The sequence below is a fragment of the Melanerpes formicivorus genome, unplaced genomic scaffold (genome assembly GCF_026170545.1).
Source record: "Melanerpes formicivorus ecotype bairdi unplaced genomic scaffold, bMelFor1.0.p_v2 SCAF_3, whole genome shotgun sequence".
Taxonomy (NCBI): domain Eukaryota; kingdom Metazoa; phylum Chordata; class Aves; order Piciformes; family Picidae; genus Melanerpes; species Melanerpes formicivorus.
In genome coordinates this window covers 14,710,699-14,728,724 of record NW_027142355.1, presented here as the reverse complement: position 1 = coordinate 14,728,724, position 18,026 = coordinate 14,710,699, and the positions used below count along the sequence as shown (strand labels likewise).

The window sequence follows — 18,026 nt, the reverse complement described above, 5'->3', positions numbered from 1 at the left end:
CATCTGGATGCAAAGAATCAGATATGCATCCTATTGCTTGTTCCAGGTTCCACCACTGTGGCCAAGAAGCATGATTACCTTTTCATTAGGTTGTTATCAAGTGTTTATCATTCCACCAGGTGGTATGAAAATGAGCCAACTATAGTTAACACCTGAAGTTAACACTTCCTGTTGTCACATAAGAGATTTCTAAGCAAATCTATAAAATTCAGAACCATCCTGACACATTATTGAATATTAAACACAAAATTCTGAAGTTACTACAACGGAATTTCATAACGGTGAAACCAAGAGGCTCTCTCACTTTCTGTAATTTAATTAGTTGTTACTCTATGACGTTCAGGGCTCTCAAACCTCAGAGAACTCAGAAAGAGTGAGCAAGCTCTTCTCAGCTCTGAGCTCACTAACAGACATCCAGGACCATCTGAGATGCACTGAAATATCAAGGAATCTTCACTGGAATGGCAGAATTAGTGGGAGACTCAATAGCTGTGGAGGATTACAACTGAAGCTCTAGAGTTTCCCACAGATTTCTGCAAATCCAGTTCAGATTTCCAGGCAACATGAGGTATGTCACCCTTGACTTGTGTCAAGTTCCTAATTTGCAGGCTGTGACATCAAAATTTAGTTGCCTGAATATCACTGTCTAAATTTGGTACAGGTATCTATGTGTCCATTAGAACTTATGTGGGCTTCAGTACACTGCATAAATGTAGGCAGCTTATGCTAGTTGAGATATCCCAGGGTATTCCATCTCACCTGTAGATCCTTTGTCACAGATAGCAAACACTGTAAGAATTCCAGCCCAGAAGCCACTAGTCTTATGAACTGATCTCTGGGAAACTACTCAGTACTGGCACAAGTCAGTCCAGACCGTTTTTCATGTCACTGTAAGGCTGCCATATCTGTTTGCTTAGCTGAAACCTATCTAGACTGTTGTACTTCAGTTGCATGGCACACCACTACTGCCATCAGCAATGCATTTGTAATGGGTTGGGGCAGACCCCCTCCCCACTACGCGCAGAAATAACGACTCAGACAAACGGATTGCAAAGGTGATGGAAAGTTTAAATAGAACAGTGAGTGCGTGCAGAGAACTAGAAATACAGTGACAAGAGGAAAGAACCCAAAACAAACCCAGAGAAACCCATCCCTACCTGAGGGTACACCCGAGACCCCCAGGGCTCCTTCTTCCCCCTCCCATTGCTAGGCTAGTCTCAGCTGGCCAGATCTGAGACTGCCCATCCCCCCGTGGCCTTGGGCCTAGCCAGGCCCAAAGCCAGGAGATCTCTCCCCCATGTTACCGGCTGACGGAGGAGGAAGAAAAGAGCAAGTGCCAGACCCCGCCACAAAACTTATAGTGGTGCAAGGGATCATGGTAGGAAATAACCTAATTTCCTGTGTCCACCCACTGGGCTGGACTTCTGGACACAGGAAACACCCCTGCAGCAGAGGGCAGCCAGCCCAAACTACGACAGCATTGCACTGCAACCTCTCCCAGACAAAAGCAATCACAGATGCCAAGGGCATTTCCCTACATTTCCCTAGTTTTATTCTTTTCTTACGGATTTTTCTAATTACTGTTTCAGGGATAGGAGTAGCTGGTTTTCAAATCAGGATCAGGACACAGAGAGGGAAATCCTGGGAACAAGGAGGAGAAGTATGTGAGAGTTTGGGAACAGACATCTGAAGAAGGAGATAGCTGAGAGAAAACATGGTTGCAATGGAGTATCCATTTGCCTCCACAGAAGAGGAGGAGTTGGCTGCATAGACATCAGACTTAATATCTGGTGACTCCTTTTCACCTATGCCTTAATACAAAGCTGAAATATAAGTAATGGATTTATTATTGAATATTTCCCCCATTGAATATTTACTCACTGAAGACTTTTTGTGAATGTATTTTCATGGGAAGGACTTACAGACACTATGTACAAACATTTTGTGCTCCATCTACATTTTAGCTGAAAATATTTAGAACTTGCCTTGATATTCATCAATGTGACCTGCCAGAATGTAAACTGAGATTTTTCTTATGTGCTTAGAAAGTGTAAAAGCTTAAATGGGAGCAGATTCTAAACAGATGAAAGAGCAGAGACACTGGCATAGAGAGGCTGTCAGAGAAGTCTGAAAATACAATGCAGTATCCCTGAAAAGTTAGGTTTGAAGCTTAAATTAGCTTTCACTAAAGGCAGGCTGGGTTGTCAGACATGTTCTTAGCAAGCACATGGAGTCTTTATGGGTATGGTAACACTCAGAGGCCTTTCTGGAAGCAACAGTTATGAGCTGCCAGGACTCTGAAGACTCAATTCATATTCTAAATTGCATTGCTGATTCAGTGTGTGTGATGTACTATTGCTGTGTCTACTCTGCTCAGGGGAGTTGTGTGCCACAATGTTTGCCCAAGATGCTGCATTACTCATATTAATGAGGTCCAGAGTATTTGAGCAGTAAAGAGCATAATGCCTAGCTTAGACACTTGAACTAGCAGCACTGATTTTTAGCAGCAGTCATTGGGCAACACATGAGCAAAACTGGGGATTCTTCTGGGAAAATTTCTTTCTGCAAAACAAAAGGTTCTTTTTCTTGTATGTGGAGAAAAATAACCTTGATCTTTTCAAGGTGTAAGTAGAGTTTACAACCTGTGAGGAAACTTCTGAGATCGTTCTGCATTCGTGGTGTGTTAGTACCTGCACTTGGAGGCTTTTGCTAATTGGGTTAGTATTTCCATAAAATACATGTGTTGTAGATATCGGTGAGCAAAATAACAGTTCATCCAGCTCTGCTTGCAGCTGCATATCATAATAATCAAATCAGCTGCTTAGGACTTACAGATCAGTAGGGAATTCTATAATAAAAGGCAGGAGATAAGAGTCTTTCTCCATTCCAGAAGGTATCTTTTTCAATTCCAGGTCAATTTGTTGCAGTAAAATCTATTCTGAGTTGTACTGTAGCATCATTTTCTCTGTTCTGAGCCATGGCTGTCGTTCAGATAATACAGTTTGCTATCAACAAGGAAATAAATCTGTAAGTGTGTAACACCATTCTGGTAGTAGGTGCCAGAAAAGAGAACAACATTTGTATCAAAATGTCACCTAGTGAGATATTCTATAGGTTTTTGGTATCAGACTGTGGAAAATAATCTACTCTTGCTGACCACATACAACACTACTTGTTCCAAAAATGTATTTCTCATTTCCAGAAACTGTTGTAGAGATTTTTATTATTTCCCCCAACACTAGTATATTTAAGCATCAAAAAATGTCACTTAACAATGTTGTGATTGCCTCTGCAATATTGTAGCTATGGTCCAGAAACTCTCTGCATCACATCCAGATTAATCAGGAGATGGTATTTAGTTTGTTGGTTTTTTCTAGTTTCATAAATTATTTTAAGTCTCTGAGTGATAAGCAATTCACAGAGCTGTAGCAGCCAAGCAAAATAAACAGCTCTGTGTCCATTGGAATATAAATTAACTCATTACTGTGGCAGCTTCTTACCTTTCCTGATGGCTGTATTCTTGCTAACAGACTCCTTGCTGCTCGTGAAAGTGAAAACGTAATGGTAGTTTGCAGTTCTCTAGTGTGTTCTAAAGGAAGGCAATGGTCCCCGCTTAAACAGCAAGTATTTCTGTCATTCATGATTTTGAACAGCTCTCGTTTTTCTGATTATTTGTGAAGGTCTGAATATTATTAAAAACATTTTGCTTAAGAAGGGCTAGGTCAGTGAAACTTCACAAACTGCACAGGAAGTGCTCCTATGTCTAGAAAGCTGGGCATTGATTTAGTATCTGATCTCACAGTCTGGTAAGTTTTTGTATCAGTTCTATAGACTTCAGTGAGATGAAATCAGGATTAATTTCCCAAGGCACTTCCCTACCTCCACATCATTTCTGATATACCTCTTCATCTTGCACTTCATGCTAGTCATCAAGAAATCTGAAAGTTTGAAGGGAAGAAATACAGACTTGGAGTTGTTGTGCCCCAAGACACCTGGAGAAGAGATGAACCACCAAAGGTGCTACCCCAGTGAAGTCTAAAGATGCAGCTGACCTTTCCATGAACTCTCCCTGCTTTTTGCCTTGCACCTTCATAGAGTAGTTGGCAACAGGCACAAACTAGGTACACAGGAGGTTTCACTTAAATGTAAGGAAAAACTTCTTTACTTTGAGGGTATCAGAGAACTAGAAAGGGCTGCCCAGAGAGATTGTAGATTCCTCTGAAGACTTGCAAAACCCGCCTGGATTTATTCCTTCACCACCTTTGGACTAAATGATCTCTGGAGGTCCCTTCTGACCCTCCCCATTCTGTGATTCTGTGATTCTTGGATTATCTGTGGGGAGGAATGTATAAGATCTTTGGAGTCACTTTTCACAGGTGTAGTAGGCAAAAAAAAAAAAAGTGAAAACTAGTGATAATTTGGACTGAAGCATTACTTCTATTATAGTCTCACTAGGGTTGAGATTAGGATCAGTGGAACAGTGGAGCATCCCTGGGGGTGTTTAAGAGCAGGCTGGATGAGGCTCTGGCCAGCCTGATCTAGTGTGGGGTGTCCCTGCCAATGGCAGGGGGGTTGGAACTAGATGATCCTTGTGGTCCCTTCCAACCCTGAATGAAACTATGAAACTATAAAGTAAAATGCCACCAGAAGCAACTGCTGAGGCTCAGTTTGTGCTGCTGTGAATCTCTTTAAGACAGACTGTTTCATAACATCTGGGCCTATGTATATAGCCTTAAAGAAGAGAGCGCTATTTTGTGGTTTTATTAATCTGATCCTGTATTTGATAGAACAACTGATGACTGTAACCAGCCTTCATCTCAGTGCAGCACAGTGATACATCAAATGTTTGCCATGCTGCTAATGTGTAGCCTCCTGTGAGGGAAAAGACAGTGGGTCTAACCCTATATAATGTTGTGGGCCTGATCAAACATGATGGGTCATTCATCTCACTCTGATGTGGGATGTATTCATTTTTGACCCATTGCACCATGTGCCATCCCAGCCAAAGACCAAATGGATCCTCCACATCATGGCACCATCCCTCTGAAGGACAGCTGACAACTGGACTAGCTAACTATGCCTGAAGAGCTAGAGCTCCCAGTCTCCTTACACCTACTGTTTATTTCAAGGTAAATAAGTTTTTTGTTGTTGCTAGTTAGAGATTAATACTTAAAGCTGTTTGGAAAAGATCGACCATTGAAAAGTACTCCATGGTAATGATTGGTTTGATTAGAAACTGAACCACTGATTGCCATTCCCTACACATCATCTGATGTTTTAAATATGACGTGATAAGTTCACCTTTTTATCACCTGCTTGTTTTCACAAGTGTCATTTCCATCTATTTTAATTCATTGTTTCCTTTTAGATTTTGTTTAATGCAGTATATAAATTAATTGAATTTACTTGTTCTCATTGATCAGGTTTGGTTCCTGAGAAGGGGGAAATATTTGAAGAATAATTGAATGAATGCTATATATTTGTTCTGTGTAGACAAAAAAAAAATTATCCCTTCCACCAGTATTGTAAGAATTTTAGCTGGAGGATATTTTGCAACCAAATGAGCAAACTCAGTGCTTCTGTGATGTAGCGTGAGTTCTGTGCACCTAATCCAACCACACTGAGTGCAACTCAGCAAAAGGTAAACAAAGAAAAGCAGAAGCCAGATGTAATGTCAATGTTTCCTGTATCCTGTGTCCTGCATCCTGCTAACTGTGTACAGCATAAATCTGAACTCTGAGAGACGTTCTCCATTGGCACAGCTATTTGAAGTGAATGGTTATTTGACACCTCTAGAACTGAGGAACCACTGCAGGCAACTGATAGACATCGCAGTAAGAGAAAGATATAGCACAAGGGAAAAATAAAAAACCCAAACTGTTATAGTAAATTTATACAGTCACTTTTCTAGAAACAAAAACTTTGCTGAACTTGTGTTGTCACATGGACGTTGATAATATGCCCACAGAGTCACTTTGTGTTCTGGGCGTGCAAATCAGCCCATCTGTTCATTGACTTCCAAGCATCTCTGTGAGAAAGGCCTGTGCAGTGTTTGGGACAGCTTTGCTCAGGAAGCTGCATGCAAGGCTTTTATAGCACGCACGTGAGAAGAAACCCGGTGAAAGCTAATGGGCAAAACATTTGTTATAGCATCAGTGTGACAAGGAACACAGAGGGAAGGTGACTTCACCTGAACATTGCTTTGCATTCAAATGTTTTATCTTTGATGCTGTTGAGTTGCTGCCTGCAGCACTACTGCAGGCTGTCACTGCAGAAATTAAACTGTGCCCAGCTTTTATCTTTGTTATCCATACACATCTGCCTTGTAGGTGAACAGCATTAAAGGTGTGCTTTAGCCATACCTGCATTAGTTACTTTTGATTTTTACAAGGTTTTGACAACTTTTCCAAGAGCCAATGCAAAACACTGAGAATAATTGAGATGGAGATGTAGCAAAAAGCATCCACATGGCAGCAGACTAAAAACCAAAGACTGTTGGGTTTGGGGTTTTTTTATTATTATTATTGACATTATGAAATATGCCAAATTAAGGATTATTACTGGAAAGGGGGGAAAAGAGATAAATCAGGACTCTGTCTTTCAGATGCTTGAAGTCTGCTCTGGTAAGCTGCTTTTAGAAAACAGTAAATCCTGGCTGAAGTGTAAGGCATGTGAAATCTGTAGGCATACTTTATGACAAAAGCGTACTTAACTTTTTCTATAAGAAGGAATAGATACAATAAGTGTGATTTGATTTGTCTTTTGTTATAGGATATCTTCACTGAAAAGGAGAAGTACAGTAAAAGGAAGCTGGATTTTCCCCCAGAATACTTTTGAATCCAAATTCAGTTTTCTATTACTGGTGGTTTCCAGTAAAGTTACACCATAGAAACCATCACATCTATTTCCGGGAAACTTGTTTTGAAAGGTGGTAACTATAATTTCAAAAGCAATATCAAAACTATTTTTAATAACACTGCTTTATGAGAAAATGTTTTTTCAAAAGCATATGGTTGTTACTGTACCTCTGCTTTTTTATTTCAAATTAACTGGAATTTCAGTGGAAGTGTTGGCCACCAGCTACCTTACCTTATTACAGTTTAAATGGCCAACATCTAAAAATGAATCATTACATTCTCAAAACTAACTCTGGAGAAGTAAGTGGGGTTATTTATTTATTTTATTCTCACATGCTTACATGTCACATGACAATGCTCTAGGTGTTGACTGCAGTATTTTCCTGCTAGCGTGTGGTTGGGTGCTTTTTTGACACATGCCAGTAAACTTGGTCTCATTTCCAGATCTGTACTGCTGCCTTTAAAAGGAGTTACACAGGCTGGGTGCAGAATGGGTTGAGAGTATCTCTGAAGAAAAGGCTTGAGTTCATTGATTGATGAGAAGCTCACTATGAGCTGGAAGTGCACTCATGCAGCCCAGAAGGCAGCTTGTATGCTGGGCTGCAGGGCAAGAGAAGGGATTCTTCCCCTTTTCTCTGGTGAGACCCTACCTCAAATACTGCGTCCAGTTCTGGTGTCCCCAGCATAAGAAGGACGCAGAGCTGTTGGAGTGAGTCCAGAGAAGGGCTACAACATGATCCAAGGGCTGGAACACCTCTACTCTGAGGATAGGGTTAGGGAGCTGGGTTTGTTCAGCCTGGAAAAGAGAAGACTCCAGGGGGAACCTTAGGGCTGCCTTTCAATACCTGAAGGGATCCTACAGGAAGGCTGGGAGAGAGTTTTCCTGTCTAGAGACAGGACAAAGGGGAGTGGTTTGAAGCTGAGCAAGAGTAGGTTTAGACTGGATCTTAGGAAGAAGTTATTCAGTACAAGAGTGGTGGGACTCTGGAACAGGTTGTTCAGGGAGGCTGTTAATACCTCCTGCCTGGGGGTGCTCAAAGCCAGGCTGGATGAGGCCTTCAACAGCTGAGGGGCATCCCTGCCTTGATGGGCAGGGGAGGTTGGAGTAGGTGATCTCTGATGTCCCTTCCAATCTAAGCCATTCTGTGATTGTATGAAAACTAGTAGAAGGAGACAGGCATCTTCAGAAAGAGAGCTACAGCTCATGTGGTGAAGGGCTTATGAGAAGGGATGATTGGGCAGCACTTGGGTGAGCAGAAAGCCACTCATGGGAAGAACAGGCTGCATGAAGCAGCCTGGATGTAAGAAGTGGATGTAAGGTGGCTTTCTTTATTTTAAATTATAAAAGTATATGTCAATGTGGGGGTCAGGGATTTTTCTGTGTATATAATGTTTTTATAAAAGACATGAGTAGTTGAATGTTAGGATATTGGGAGTTTGGGGAGGGACAAATGGAAATCTGGAAGTGGAATAAGGAGGTTATAAGAGCTTATCCAGTATGTGCCTAGTTGGATGTGAGTTGATTAGAAGGTTGAGTAGTGTTAGTCTGTATCCATAGTCAACAGAAGATGTAAGCTGCTCTATTTGGAGAACAAATTTCAGTCTTGCCTCTAGATCAGTACTGCACAGTGGCTGTCACTCAAGTGGGACCCCATTGTAAGCCTACAATGAAACAGCACAGGAAAGCTAAGGAAAAATGTGGTGTTGTGATGTCCAACTGAAGTCCATTGCTTCTTGTTGCCAGTTGTAGTTGTGACTGCAGAAGGCAAACACTGTTGAGTATGCACTAAATACACATTATTAAGATATATTTTTCAGGTGATGCTCAATTTTCTATGTGTAGAGAATTTGGTCCCACACTAAGGCAGAACAATACTTAAAGGTGAATGTTAAAAGGGAGCGTGCACCAACAAAAAAAGGAAAGTGCATTTTACTTCTATGCTTTTTTGTGTGACATTTCTGTTACAATTTATTCCATAGGCATTCTCCTCTTGAATTGTTGAATTTGCAGCAGTAGTTTTGTGTATTTAAACAGCAGTGATAATTCTGGGCATACTTGGTTCACAGCAATTACCTATGATTAGTCTCATGTTAAATAACTTAAAATGCCATGCATTATCTGTAGACTGGTTTATTTAGAATGGGGAAAGCATGTTTAGTATACAAATGTTACATGGGACAACGTTAAAATTGCCATTAAATGCATGAAAGATATAACACAGAGTTTGCTTTATGAAACTAGACCTTTGTGTCCAGCACCTAGCCTTTGACACAGGTGAGGGACCATCTCATCTTACATGGTCTAATAGTTGAGTTTAAATCTGAAGAATGGATTTTAATATTAGTTCCAAGGTTTGTTGCCTCTAGAGATTTTCCCTTCTATCATGCTTTTTTACATATATGGATAGCCCAATACTTTATTTGTTTTTTAAACGTTGCTTTGGATCTTTTGCTTCAGTGGCATCCTTTATCCATTAGTTTTCTTAACATAATTTCACACTGTGTTGATTAATATCACCTTTATTTGTTTTGAGTGTAAATGTTCTCATTTATGTGTTGCAGTCTGTGCCCATAGCCTCCGAGTTAAATACAAATCCATATTCTCCTTGTTTGGGCAAAGAATTGTTGTTGTTTTTTTAATTGAGGGTTTTTTCTTAATCTTCACTTGATATTTATATCATTATTTGATCTATAATTACTTATTATCTTTTTTATGGATAGCAATATTTTCTGATGACTCCAACAAAACCTGGTTTTAGTTGGAGAGAGTAAATAAATAGGAAAAATTACCTTTCCATTTGACCTGGAGCAATTTTTGCTGACAATAAGTGATGGGAGGTGTGCATGAACCAATGGGGAGGGAGTGTTATCTATACCAATATTTTCCAAACACCAACTCAGGGCAGTAAGGTGATTTGAGATACCTTCCAGCAAACCTTGTTGCAAGTTTCATCTTTAGATCCAAAGGGAAAAGTCCTTTCACACTTACTAGCTATACAGAACAGTAGCAAGTAATAAAAAGGCAGCCATCTGCAATCCAGGTTATTAAATAAGTTTCTACTACAGAATGTTTAATACAGAAGGTGATGTACAAGGCAGATCAATACAGGATGCTTTTATCTCAGCCTGAATTTCCAGATGGAAAGAAATCTGTCTATTTGTTATTATCGCATTTTTTATCCAGACACTGTAGACTAAGTAAACATAAACCTTTCCAGGACTAATTTTTGTGTAAGAGCCCTGTTGGCTTATTTATCAGCACTAAAAAGCAGCCAGTGTTTCTTTGCAACCAGCTCGACTGTTTTTGCACTCCAAGACTTTTTCAGTCTAAATGGAACATTTGGGTTTTGGTTTTTTAGGGGTTGGGGAGAGGGGGATTTGTTTGTTTGCTTTTGGGGTTTTTTTGTGTGTGTGGCTTTGTTTGTTGTTTTTTTTTTCTTTTTAATTTAGATTGTAAAGATCTTAAAGTAGTACTTATCTCTCATCAGAGTTGTGGAAAAAACATTTAATCCAATGTCTGCCTCAAGGCTTCTAAGAGTGGTAGGAGTAACAACATATCATGGCAGAAAAAATTAACTCATTATCACAGAAATCTTGGGACCTTAAATACTGTGTACAAATGTAATTCCTGTTGTGATTTTTCTCTAGAAAAATACTTTCCTCTAGTGTTTTCATTAGCTGCTTTTTTTCTGAACTCACCTTAGAAAAATAAAATGGTGAAGTCAGTAGTACTCTTACAGCTTAATTGATTCTTTTACTGAAAGAGCAGCCTTCCTATTAGCTGTCTTAGTTTAAGCCCCATTTCTGTTTCTAACAAAACAAATTAACTTTGTTATTGGCTTTTAATCTTACTTAAGAAGGGCCACAGTTTTTTTTTTACCTGCTGCTAAACTAAGAATGAGGTTTTTAATTAAAGCTGTGCTGAACAATATTTTTTAAAGTATGACCTGATATCCTTTGAAATGCTTCTTTTTGTTGGATATTTTGCAAGTTTTTAACATTGTGCTGCAAAAAAAAAAAAAAAAAGCAAACCAAGAACAATTGGAACAAGTGTTTCAAATTACCTCCTTTTACTAAAAGGATATATCTGGATTTTTACATATTTGTAACCTACAACAGTTGCTTATTAAAGTCACTAAAGAATCATCAATAACCAAGGCGTAGAATTATTCATGTATGAGCATTTGCTAGTAATAACAAAAAATACCAAACCAACAGACAAGCAAAACAAAACAAAACAAAACAAAAACCCAGGATGGTATCCAAACAAGGAAACCTCCCAAGACTTGGCTATTTGTTCTAGACTTACAAAACAGTTATTGTTCTCCAGGTTTTTCTCCTAAAAAAATCTCTTGTATTATTAGGTTTTGTTGATGGGATGTTCTGAATTGCTTCTTCTTAAAGGTGCGACTGCATTTGACACATCAATACCAGGTCATTTGGTGTCCTATCCAATGTCCACCAAGACATTTGGAAATCCTTTTGTTTAATTCTTTTAATTTCAACCTAATCCCATGCTGTTTGTAAAGTATGGCAATGATCTCAATAGCTCCACTTGCATATATATGTATATACATATTTATGTATGTATGTATATATATATATATATATATATTTGCACTTTTTTTTCTTAGAGATTTTCCCTTGTGGTTTGTGTTTTCACCCCTTGTGTGTAGCCGATTTTCATATGTATTATTACCTGCAGACCTGAATTTGAATGGGAGCATAGACACCACTTAGCGTCCACTCTTTATGCATCAGAAAAAGCTGCTAACATTATTTTTTGTTTATTTCAGGTTTCTTTTCTCCATGGAAAACTCCAAAGCCTGTAAGTTCCCTTTCAAAATTATGCACATTGAGTTCATAAGATAACTATCATTCCAAGCAAGTTTCTGTAGACTTTGACCTAATCCTCACGTTCCGAGCTCATGTAACACCTCTCAGCAGTGCCCCAACTCTAGGTGAGACTGCATAAGGGGTATCCTTACTAATAAGTTCTGCATATCTCTTGACTTGGAGTCTGTCAGCAGCAGCCTGCAGAAAACAATATTTAAATTTTAACATGGGTATCAAGAAACATAAAGGCAGTGACTCAAAAAGAAGTCTGGATAAGGAGGAAGCAGAAGGCCCCAGCAACAAGGCCAGTCTAGTTGGCTTTGTTGACTATCTCTTTGAAATGGACACTATGCACATTTTTTGGTTTACAAGTGACTTAATCTTAACATTCTTAAAGTGATTGCTGTTCTTTCATGCATTAGTAGATATAGAGCTAGAAATATATATAGTCACACTTAAGTGAGACAGTGGGCTATGTAGTTTACTGAGGTGCATTCAAACTAACAATTCTGTATTTCTATGATTTTGACATGAAACTACAAGATAAGACCCTTTTTACTGTAAGGTTGTGAGCAATGTATGTATTTAACATGTTGATGTCACATTATATTGTTTTTTGAAATTATGAGAATGTTCACAGTGTAAAAAGAATTCATAGGCTACTATTTGGGTTGTCTGTTGGGTTGTTGCTTATCTCTTATGGGATGTGCACAGAGGGAAAAAGCCTAATTTTGCCTAAGAGCAGTAGGAATAACAGCAGTAGTATTTTTAAAAGTATTTATAGCTTTCTTACTCAGAGCAGGCAGGAGAGACATTTTGAATCTAAACAACTTCACATCCTCTCATATTGAATCATAGCATTTTTAATGCATAACGCAATAATTTTTGTACCCTGTCAAATACAAATAGCAATTAATTAAACAGCTGGTATGATTTCATCAGGCTGTCTCAGCTTCTTGTAGTTTTGATGTAAAAGGCTAGAGGATGGATACAGTACATTGGAATAACCATTGCATAACTTTATTTATTCATCTGAGTGGCAGGGCATTTGTGAAAATATATCTGACTACCAAGAGCTAGCTTGTTCCCATCATTTAAGGTCTGACTGACTTTCAAATTCTAATTTACTTGGAATTTACCTGTATAAGATGTACATTCAAAGACTTTCCACTGTCAATACTCATCTTCTTTGTGCACATCAGCTATATAAATATCATCATATTTTTAATGGTTGTCTGCACAGTTTTGGTATATAAACAGTTCATACTTCAGTAGTACTTGTCAGCAATCAGAATCTACAGAAACGACGTGAGCAATGCAGTTTTAAATGCAGCCATCTGAGGAAAACTTGCCTCATCGTGGTGTGCAGATACCAGAGCTGCATGCAGTCTCACCATCCACAGCTAATCTCTTTTGGGGTAGTCTTAGCAAGACAGTTTACAAGCTATTAACTAGGCTTTAATAGTTTGAGGCCTTGAGCAAGTGACTTGAGGCCTTGAGCAGTCACTTTGAGGCCCAGTGCAGCCAAGTCTAGTTGAGAGGCATCCCTGCCCATGGTGGGGAGGTTGGAGTAGATGATTTCTAAGGTCCTTTCCAACCTAAGCCATTCAGTGATTCTAGTTTAATGTGCATTCCTCAGAGAGAGAAATGTCACCAAACCATTACCCCAACTGAGATTTGATGCCCTGAACTCAATACCATGCTTACTCATTTCCAAGAGTGCCTTCACGTGTGAGCTAGCATTATGATAAATTACATTGCAAAACACTGTGACTAACTGAGATCAGTTTGGGAGACATAATTCCCCTTGTGTTTATCTAGTTATTTATGTTTGTAGTGTTGTCCACAAGGACAAATGTTTTGTTTGGTTTTTAACTTCACACTTCAAGATTTATAGCTAACCACAATGCAAGAATTACACATATGGGACCCAGCAGTGTTTTGCCAGGTGATCTCCAGATTTTGTCCTTCCTCCAAGAAATATTTGCTTATCAAAGACAATTATATTTCCCTTTCTCTTTTTAAAGCCTTCTTTAAATAGTTTAATATTATTCATTTTCACATTTTGAAAGAGGCAAGTGTTCTGTATCTCTGGCACTTTCCAAGAAACTTTCACTTCTAGATAGATATTTTTCTGTTCTAGTGATAACATGGATAGTTAGATTTCACTGCTTTGTGTTCGTGTTGAGATTCTCACTAAAGGAAAAACCTAAACATAATTCTTCAATATTTTCTGTAAGCATAGGGAGCTTACACTGAACAGTTTTCTTTTCATGTTTAGACATAGGGCTCATAATCAGATTTGGGTTTGGATATCTTTGAATTTACACTTCCATAATACAATGCTATACTGTATGTTCATATATGCCCAAGGTCATTCCTTTAGAGCCAGAACAGCTATCAGAGCTATTATAGGGACACTCCTGTGTCTTGCCACATAGGCTAATTTACCATACACAGAGGATAAATTTGTCCTGATACCTGAAGGTACACTAGGTACTTCCTTGTACTTAAGCTATTTCAGTGACAGCTCAAGTATCTTTGTATTTCTTGCACAGGATCTACATACCTGTAGTGCCATCTTATATCGCATCCTAGCTGCTGTCTCTTGCATCTAACCTAAAATAAACATGTCTTTCTTAAACACCAGTAAATTTTGGATACAGTTTTCTGTATCTTCCACATTAGCACTTGACAAAACTCATACTTTCTTTCCTCAGTTTTAATGCATACTAGTGAATGAGAGTCATCCTGTGATTGATATACCAGGAACTTTCTTTTCTTTGTCGTTTCTAATGAAACAGCCCAACTTACTACTGAAACTCTGACAGAAGCACAGCTTGAATTATAACATTACCCTGTACGTGTACATTACATTCTGTAATGAGGTCCTCAACAATTTAAAATGCCCACTGTCCACATTCTGTTTATTTTGAAGTATGATCACCTGGGATGTGCAGTGTGATAGTTACTCAGCATGTTCACCAGGAGGACTGTAAAACATCTGTAGGCCACACATACTTGGTGTGGAAAAAGCCTGATGACAAAGCCTACCTGCTGAGCCAAACACCTTCTGAAGCCAAGGAACTGAAGGCAAATTATAATCACAGAATTTGTAGAGCAAACTTGCTGTAAGCCTGCAGTCATAGGCACTGATCAGGCAATGCTAGAATTACAGTTCAGTTTGTTTCCAAGAGTCATTTTTGTGTAATTAAATGATTATTGGGTTATATGTGAGAACTCTGGGAGCTTCAGGACCCTTTCCTCTAAGAGAGGTCACAGGAAAAGCCAAACAGGCATTTCCTGGGATAAACTTTTGTGCTTTGTTTAACTCCAGCCTCTTCAAGTACATTTGCTAATGGCCGCTCCTTCAGAAAGGAAAATGCAGAGCCCTAAGCCTTTTTTGACAGTCTATCATATGGCCTCAAGATGCATCAGGGGAGGTTTAGATTGCATTTTACAAGAAACTTCTTTACTGAACAGCTTATTAACCACTGGAACAGGCTCCCCAGGGATCTGATTGAATTCCCATCAATGGAGGTGTTTAAAAGAAGCAGAGAGATGTGTTGCTAAGGGACATGGTTTAGCAAGACTTGGTAGTTAGCTAATGGTTGAACTGGATCATTTTAAGGGTCTTTTCCAACCAAAACAATTCTGTGATTCTTTGTATCTACTTTCTGGAATGATGTGCTTGTGAGACTGCTAAGGGCAGTCTCAGTGAAAACATGGATCAAGGTGTCTTTCATGCTTAGACTATACACTGCTGTGTACTTCTCTTGTGTCAATGGTCTGAGAGAGTTGAAAAGCTTATCCTGTGCTTGGGAGTTTGGTTGAGTGAATCAAATGTAATTTTTTATATAACAAAGAGACAGTAAGAAATGAAAAAGTAAGAAATGAAAAAGACTATCAGACTAATGCCCACTTTTCTCTCACCTTGTTCTGTTTTTTATTACTGAACATTCAACTATGCTCTAATGCCTGCAGTAAAAATTTTTCCTTTGTTTTCTTTTTTTCCTTCAATAGAAGTTGTAAATTCTACTCACAGTTACAGTGATCTACTTCTCCCTGGGCAGCTAGCTGTTTTCATGCATTCTCAAAATGTACAGCATTAAGATCATTCATTTGCTACCCAGTCTGGCTACTTTTTTTTTAAGCTGTGCTCTTGGTTATATATTTTGATGAATCTGACAGACCCACAAATTCCACCTCTAGCAGAATAACTTCCAGAAGTTCAGCATATTCTATGTGAGGCACTCAACACAGCTTCATATTATTTGAGAAAGATCACATCCTCCCATGAGCAGCAAATTAAGTATGTTTAACCAAGTCATTTGATAAACAGCACAACACACATTGCAGCTGAAAAAGCAGCAAGCACATTTTCTAATTTTACGTAACACAGATGAAATCACTGCCTTTGGTCTCATTCTGGGAACCAAAAATTTTTACACAAGTTCATCTTTTTTCTCTACTTGCTTTTTATTCCAGATGATGGAACGATGGGAGAATCAAGGCAGCCCTCAAACAAGCCTGTCTGCTCCAGCTATGCCACAGAATATTCCCTATCCACCCACTCTTCACAGGAGTTCATTTCCCGATTCAGCAGAGGCCTTTGATCCACGAAAACCTGACCCATATGAGCTGTATGAAAAGTCAAGAGCTATTTATGAAAGTAGGCGTAAGTGAAAGTCATGCTCACCCTGCTGACCATTTAGTTTTAAGCTTTTGCCTATGAATGTGTCACTGCTGACATAATTTTGCGTCATCTTTTGTACTTTAAAGAAAGCAACTCTAAATCCAGCTAATCGAGACCATATAACTTATGCAAGAATTCTACACTAACATATCTTTTAGATCATGCCTCTTTTGCTTTTCCTCTTGCTCTTGCTCTTTCTCTTGCTGTTTCTCTTTCTTCTTCTTTTCCTTGTGCATTAACAGTGGAGTTACAGATAAGAGAAATTTAAGGGAAAATAAATTATTCCGTAGAGAGCAAGAGGTTTGTCTAGTTCAACACCTCTACTGAAGTCACTCTTGATTTGATGTACTGCTTAAAGGGAAGGAAATCACTTTGCAAATGGTTGCTTCCATGTAGCTTCTAGAGGTGCAGTATTTTAGCATAAATCCACAATTTCCAGTAAGCAGAGTCAGAACCATCTTCTATGGTCAAAGCCAAGAGTAGTAAAGTACAGATTACAGACTTCCTGAATTGAAATAAATATCTTTGTTAGACAATTAAGTAAAAGTTATATATGCCATATGCATACCTGAGATACATTTTTATATGCCATCTTCTTCTATCTTGTTCCACAACATGAAGACTTCTACATTTACAAGATTTGTGAAAGGAAATAGTCTCAATCCAATCACAACTGGAAATTGTATACAAGCCTTTCTCATCCAGCTACCTAGACAAAATTATGACATTCCTAGGGCCAAAACAAGAACGTGAAGGATGAAGAGCAAGACTACAGTAACCACTCCTTCCAAGTTTCCAGCAGCCTTGATTCCACAGTTCCCAGCTGCATCTCTTCTGCATTCATTCATGCCCCTTAGTCATAAACCACTGCCTTCAGACATCTCTATTCTCCCTGACATATTTTGTTTTATGAGTGCCATAAGCACACATTTTAACAAATTCAATTTGTCAAGCCTTTGAATGCTTTTATCCTCTACATAGTGCTGGTGTTTCTTGAAAAGAGAAGCAACAAGCAGGAAATCCATTACTGAGTCAAGAAATTGTCATCTAAATTGAGTATATAGGAGGCAGAGTTTCAAGTTAATACACACTTAGTTTCCTACCATATGGCCATGTCAGGTTGGTTATGTTCAGAAAAGATGTACCATTAAAGTGCACAGAAAAAGTTCAGCAACTTGGACTTTTTAAGTACTTCTTATCTCAAAGCAAGCCTGCCTTATCTCCTGGCAACACCAGAAAAGAGGGAGGTTCATCTTCTAAAAATAGTGCAAAGTAGCTACAATCATGACCTGGAAAACTCAAAAGAAAGAAATAGCGTTAGAGTTTTGTTTCTCTCACAGCAAGGCTCCTACTAAACAGTTCATTTTTGTACTGCTGTTCTGAAATTCTACAGATCCTTTAGCAGAGAATCTCACCCCAGTCAGCACTCACCTGGACCTTGCTTCCCTGCTAGGGCATTGAGCAAGTTCTGCATCTGAGCATAGCTTTGTGAAGAGCACAAGTGACGTGACTCGAAGCAGAGCAAACCCTAGACCCAAAGAGCCTGATGAGCAAGCTTCTGCTCTAGCTGCTAGGTGTGCTCCTTCTTACCTAATTGTCTTGATTTAATAGAGTCTGGTCTAACAAGCAAGCCCCAC

The 18,026-nt window shown here is 38.9% G+C and overlaps 1 protein-coding gene across 13 annotated transcripts in view; it reads left to right on the top strand.

Moving 5' to 3' along the window:
• MAGI2 (membrane associated guanylate kinase, WW and PDZ domain containing 2) overlaps positions 1–18,026 on the top strand; it is a 693,860-nt gene that overhangs the window by 593,934 nt on the left and 81,900 nt on the right. For 11 of the 13 annotated variants that reach the window (XM_068167566.1, XM_068167610.1, XM_068167558.1 and 8 more), the window contains 2 exons: positions 11,654–11,685; positions 16,182–16,371. In XM_068167566.1, coding sequence (XP_068023667.1) covers positions 11,654–11,685; positions 16,182–16,371 — 222 coding nt within the window. The remainder of the gene's footprint in view (positions 1–11,653; positions 11,686–16,181; positions 16,372–18,026) is intronic. The other 2 variants (XM_068167544.1, XM_068167536.1) reach the window with 1 other exon arrangement.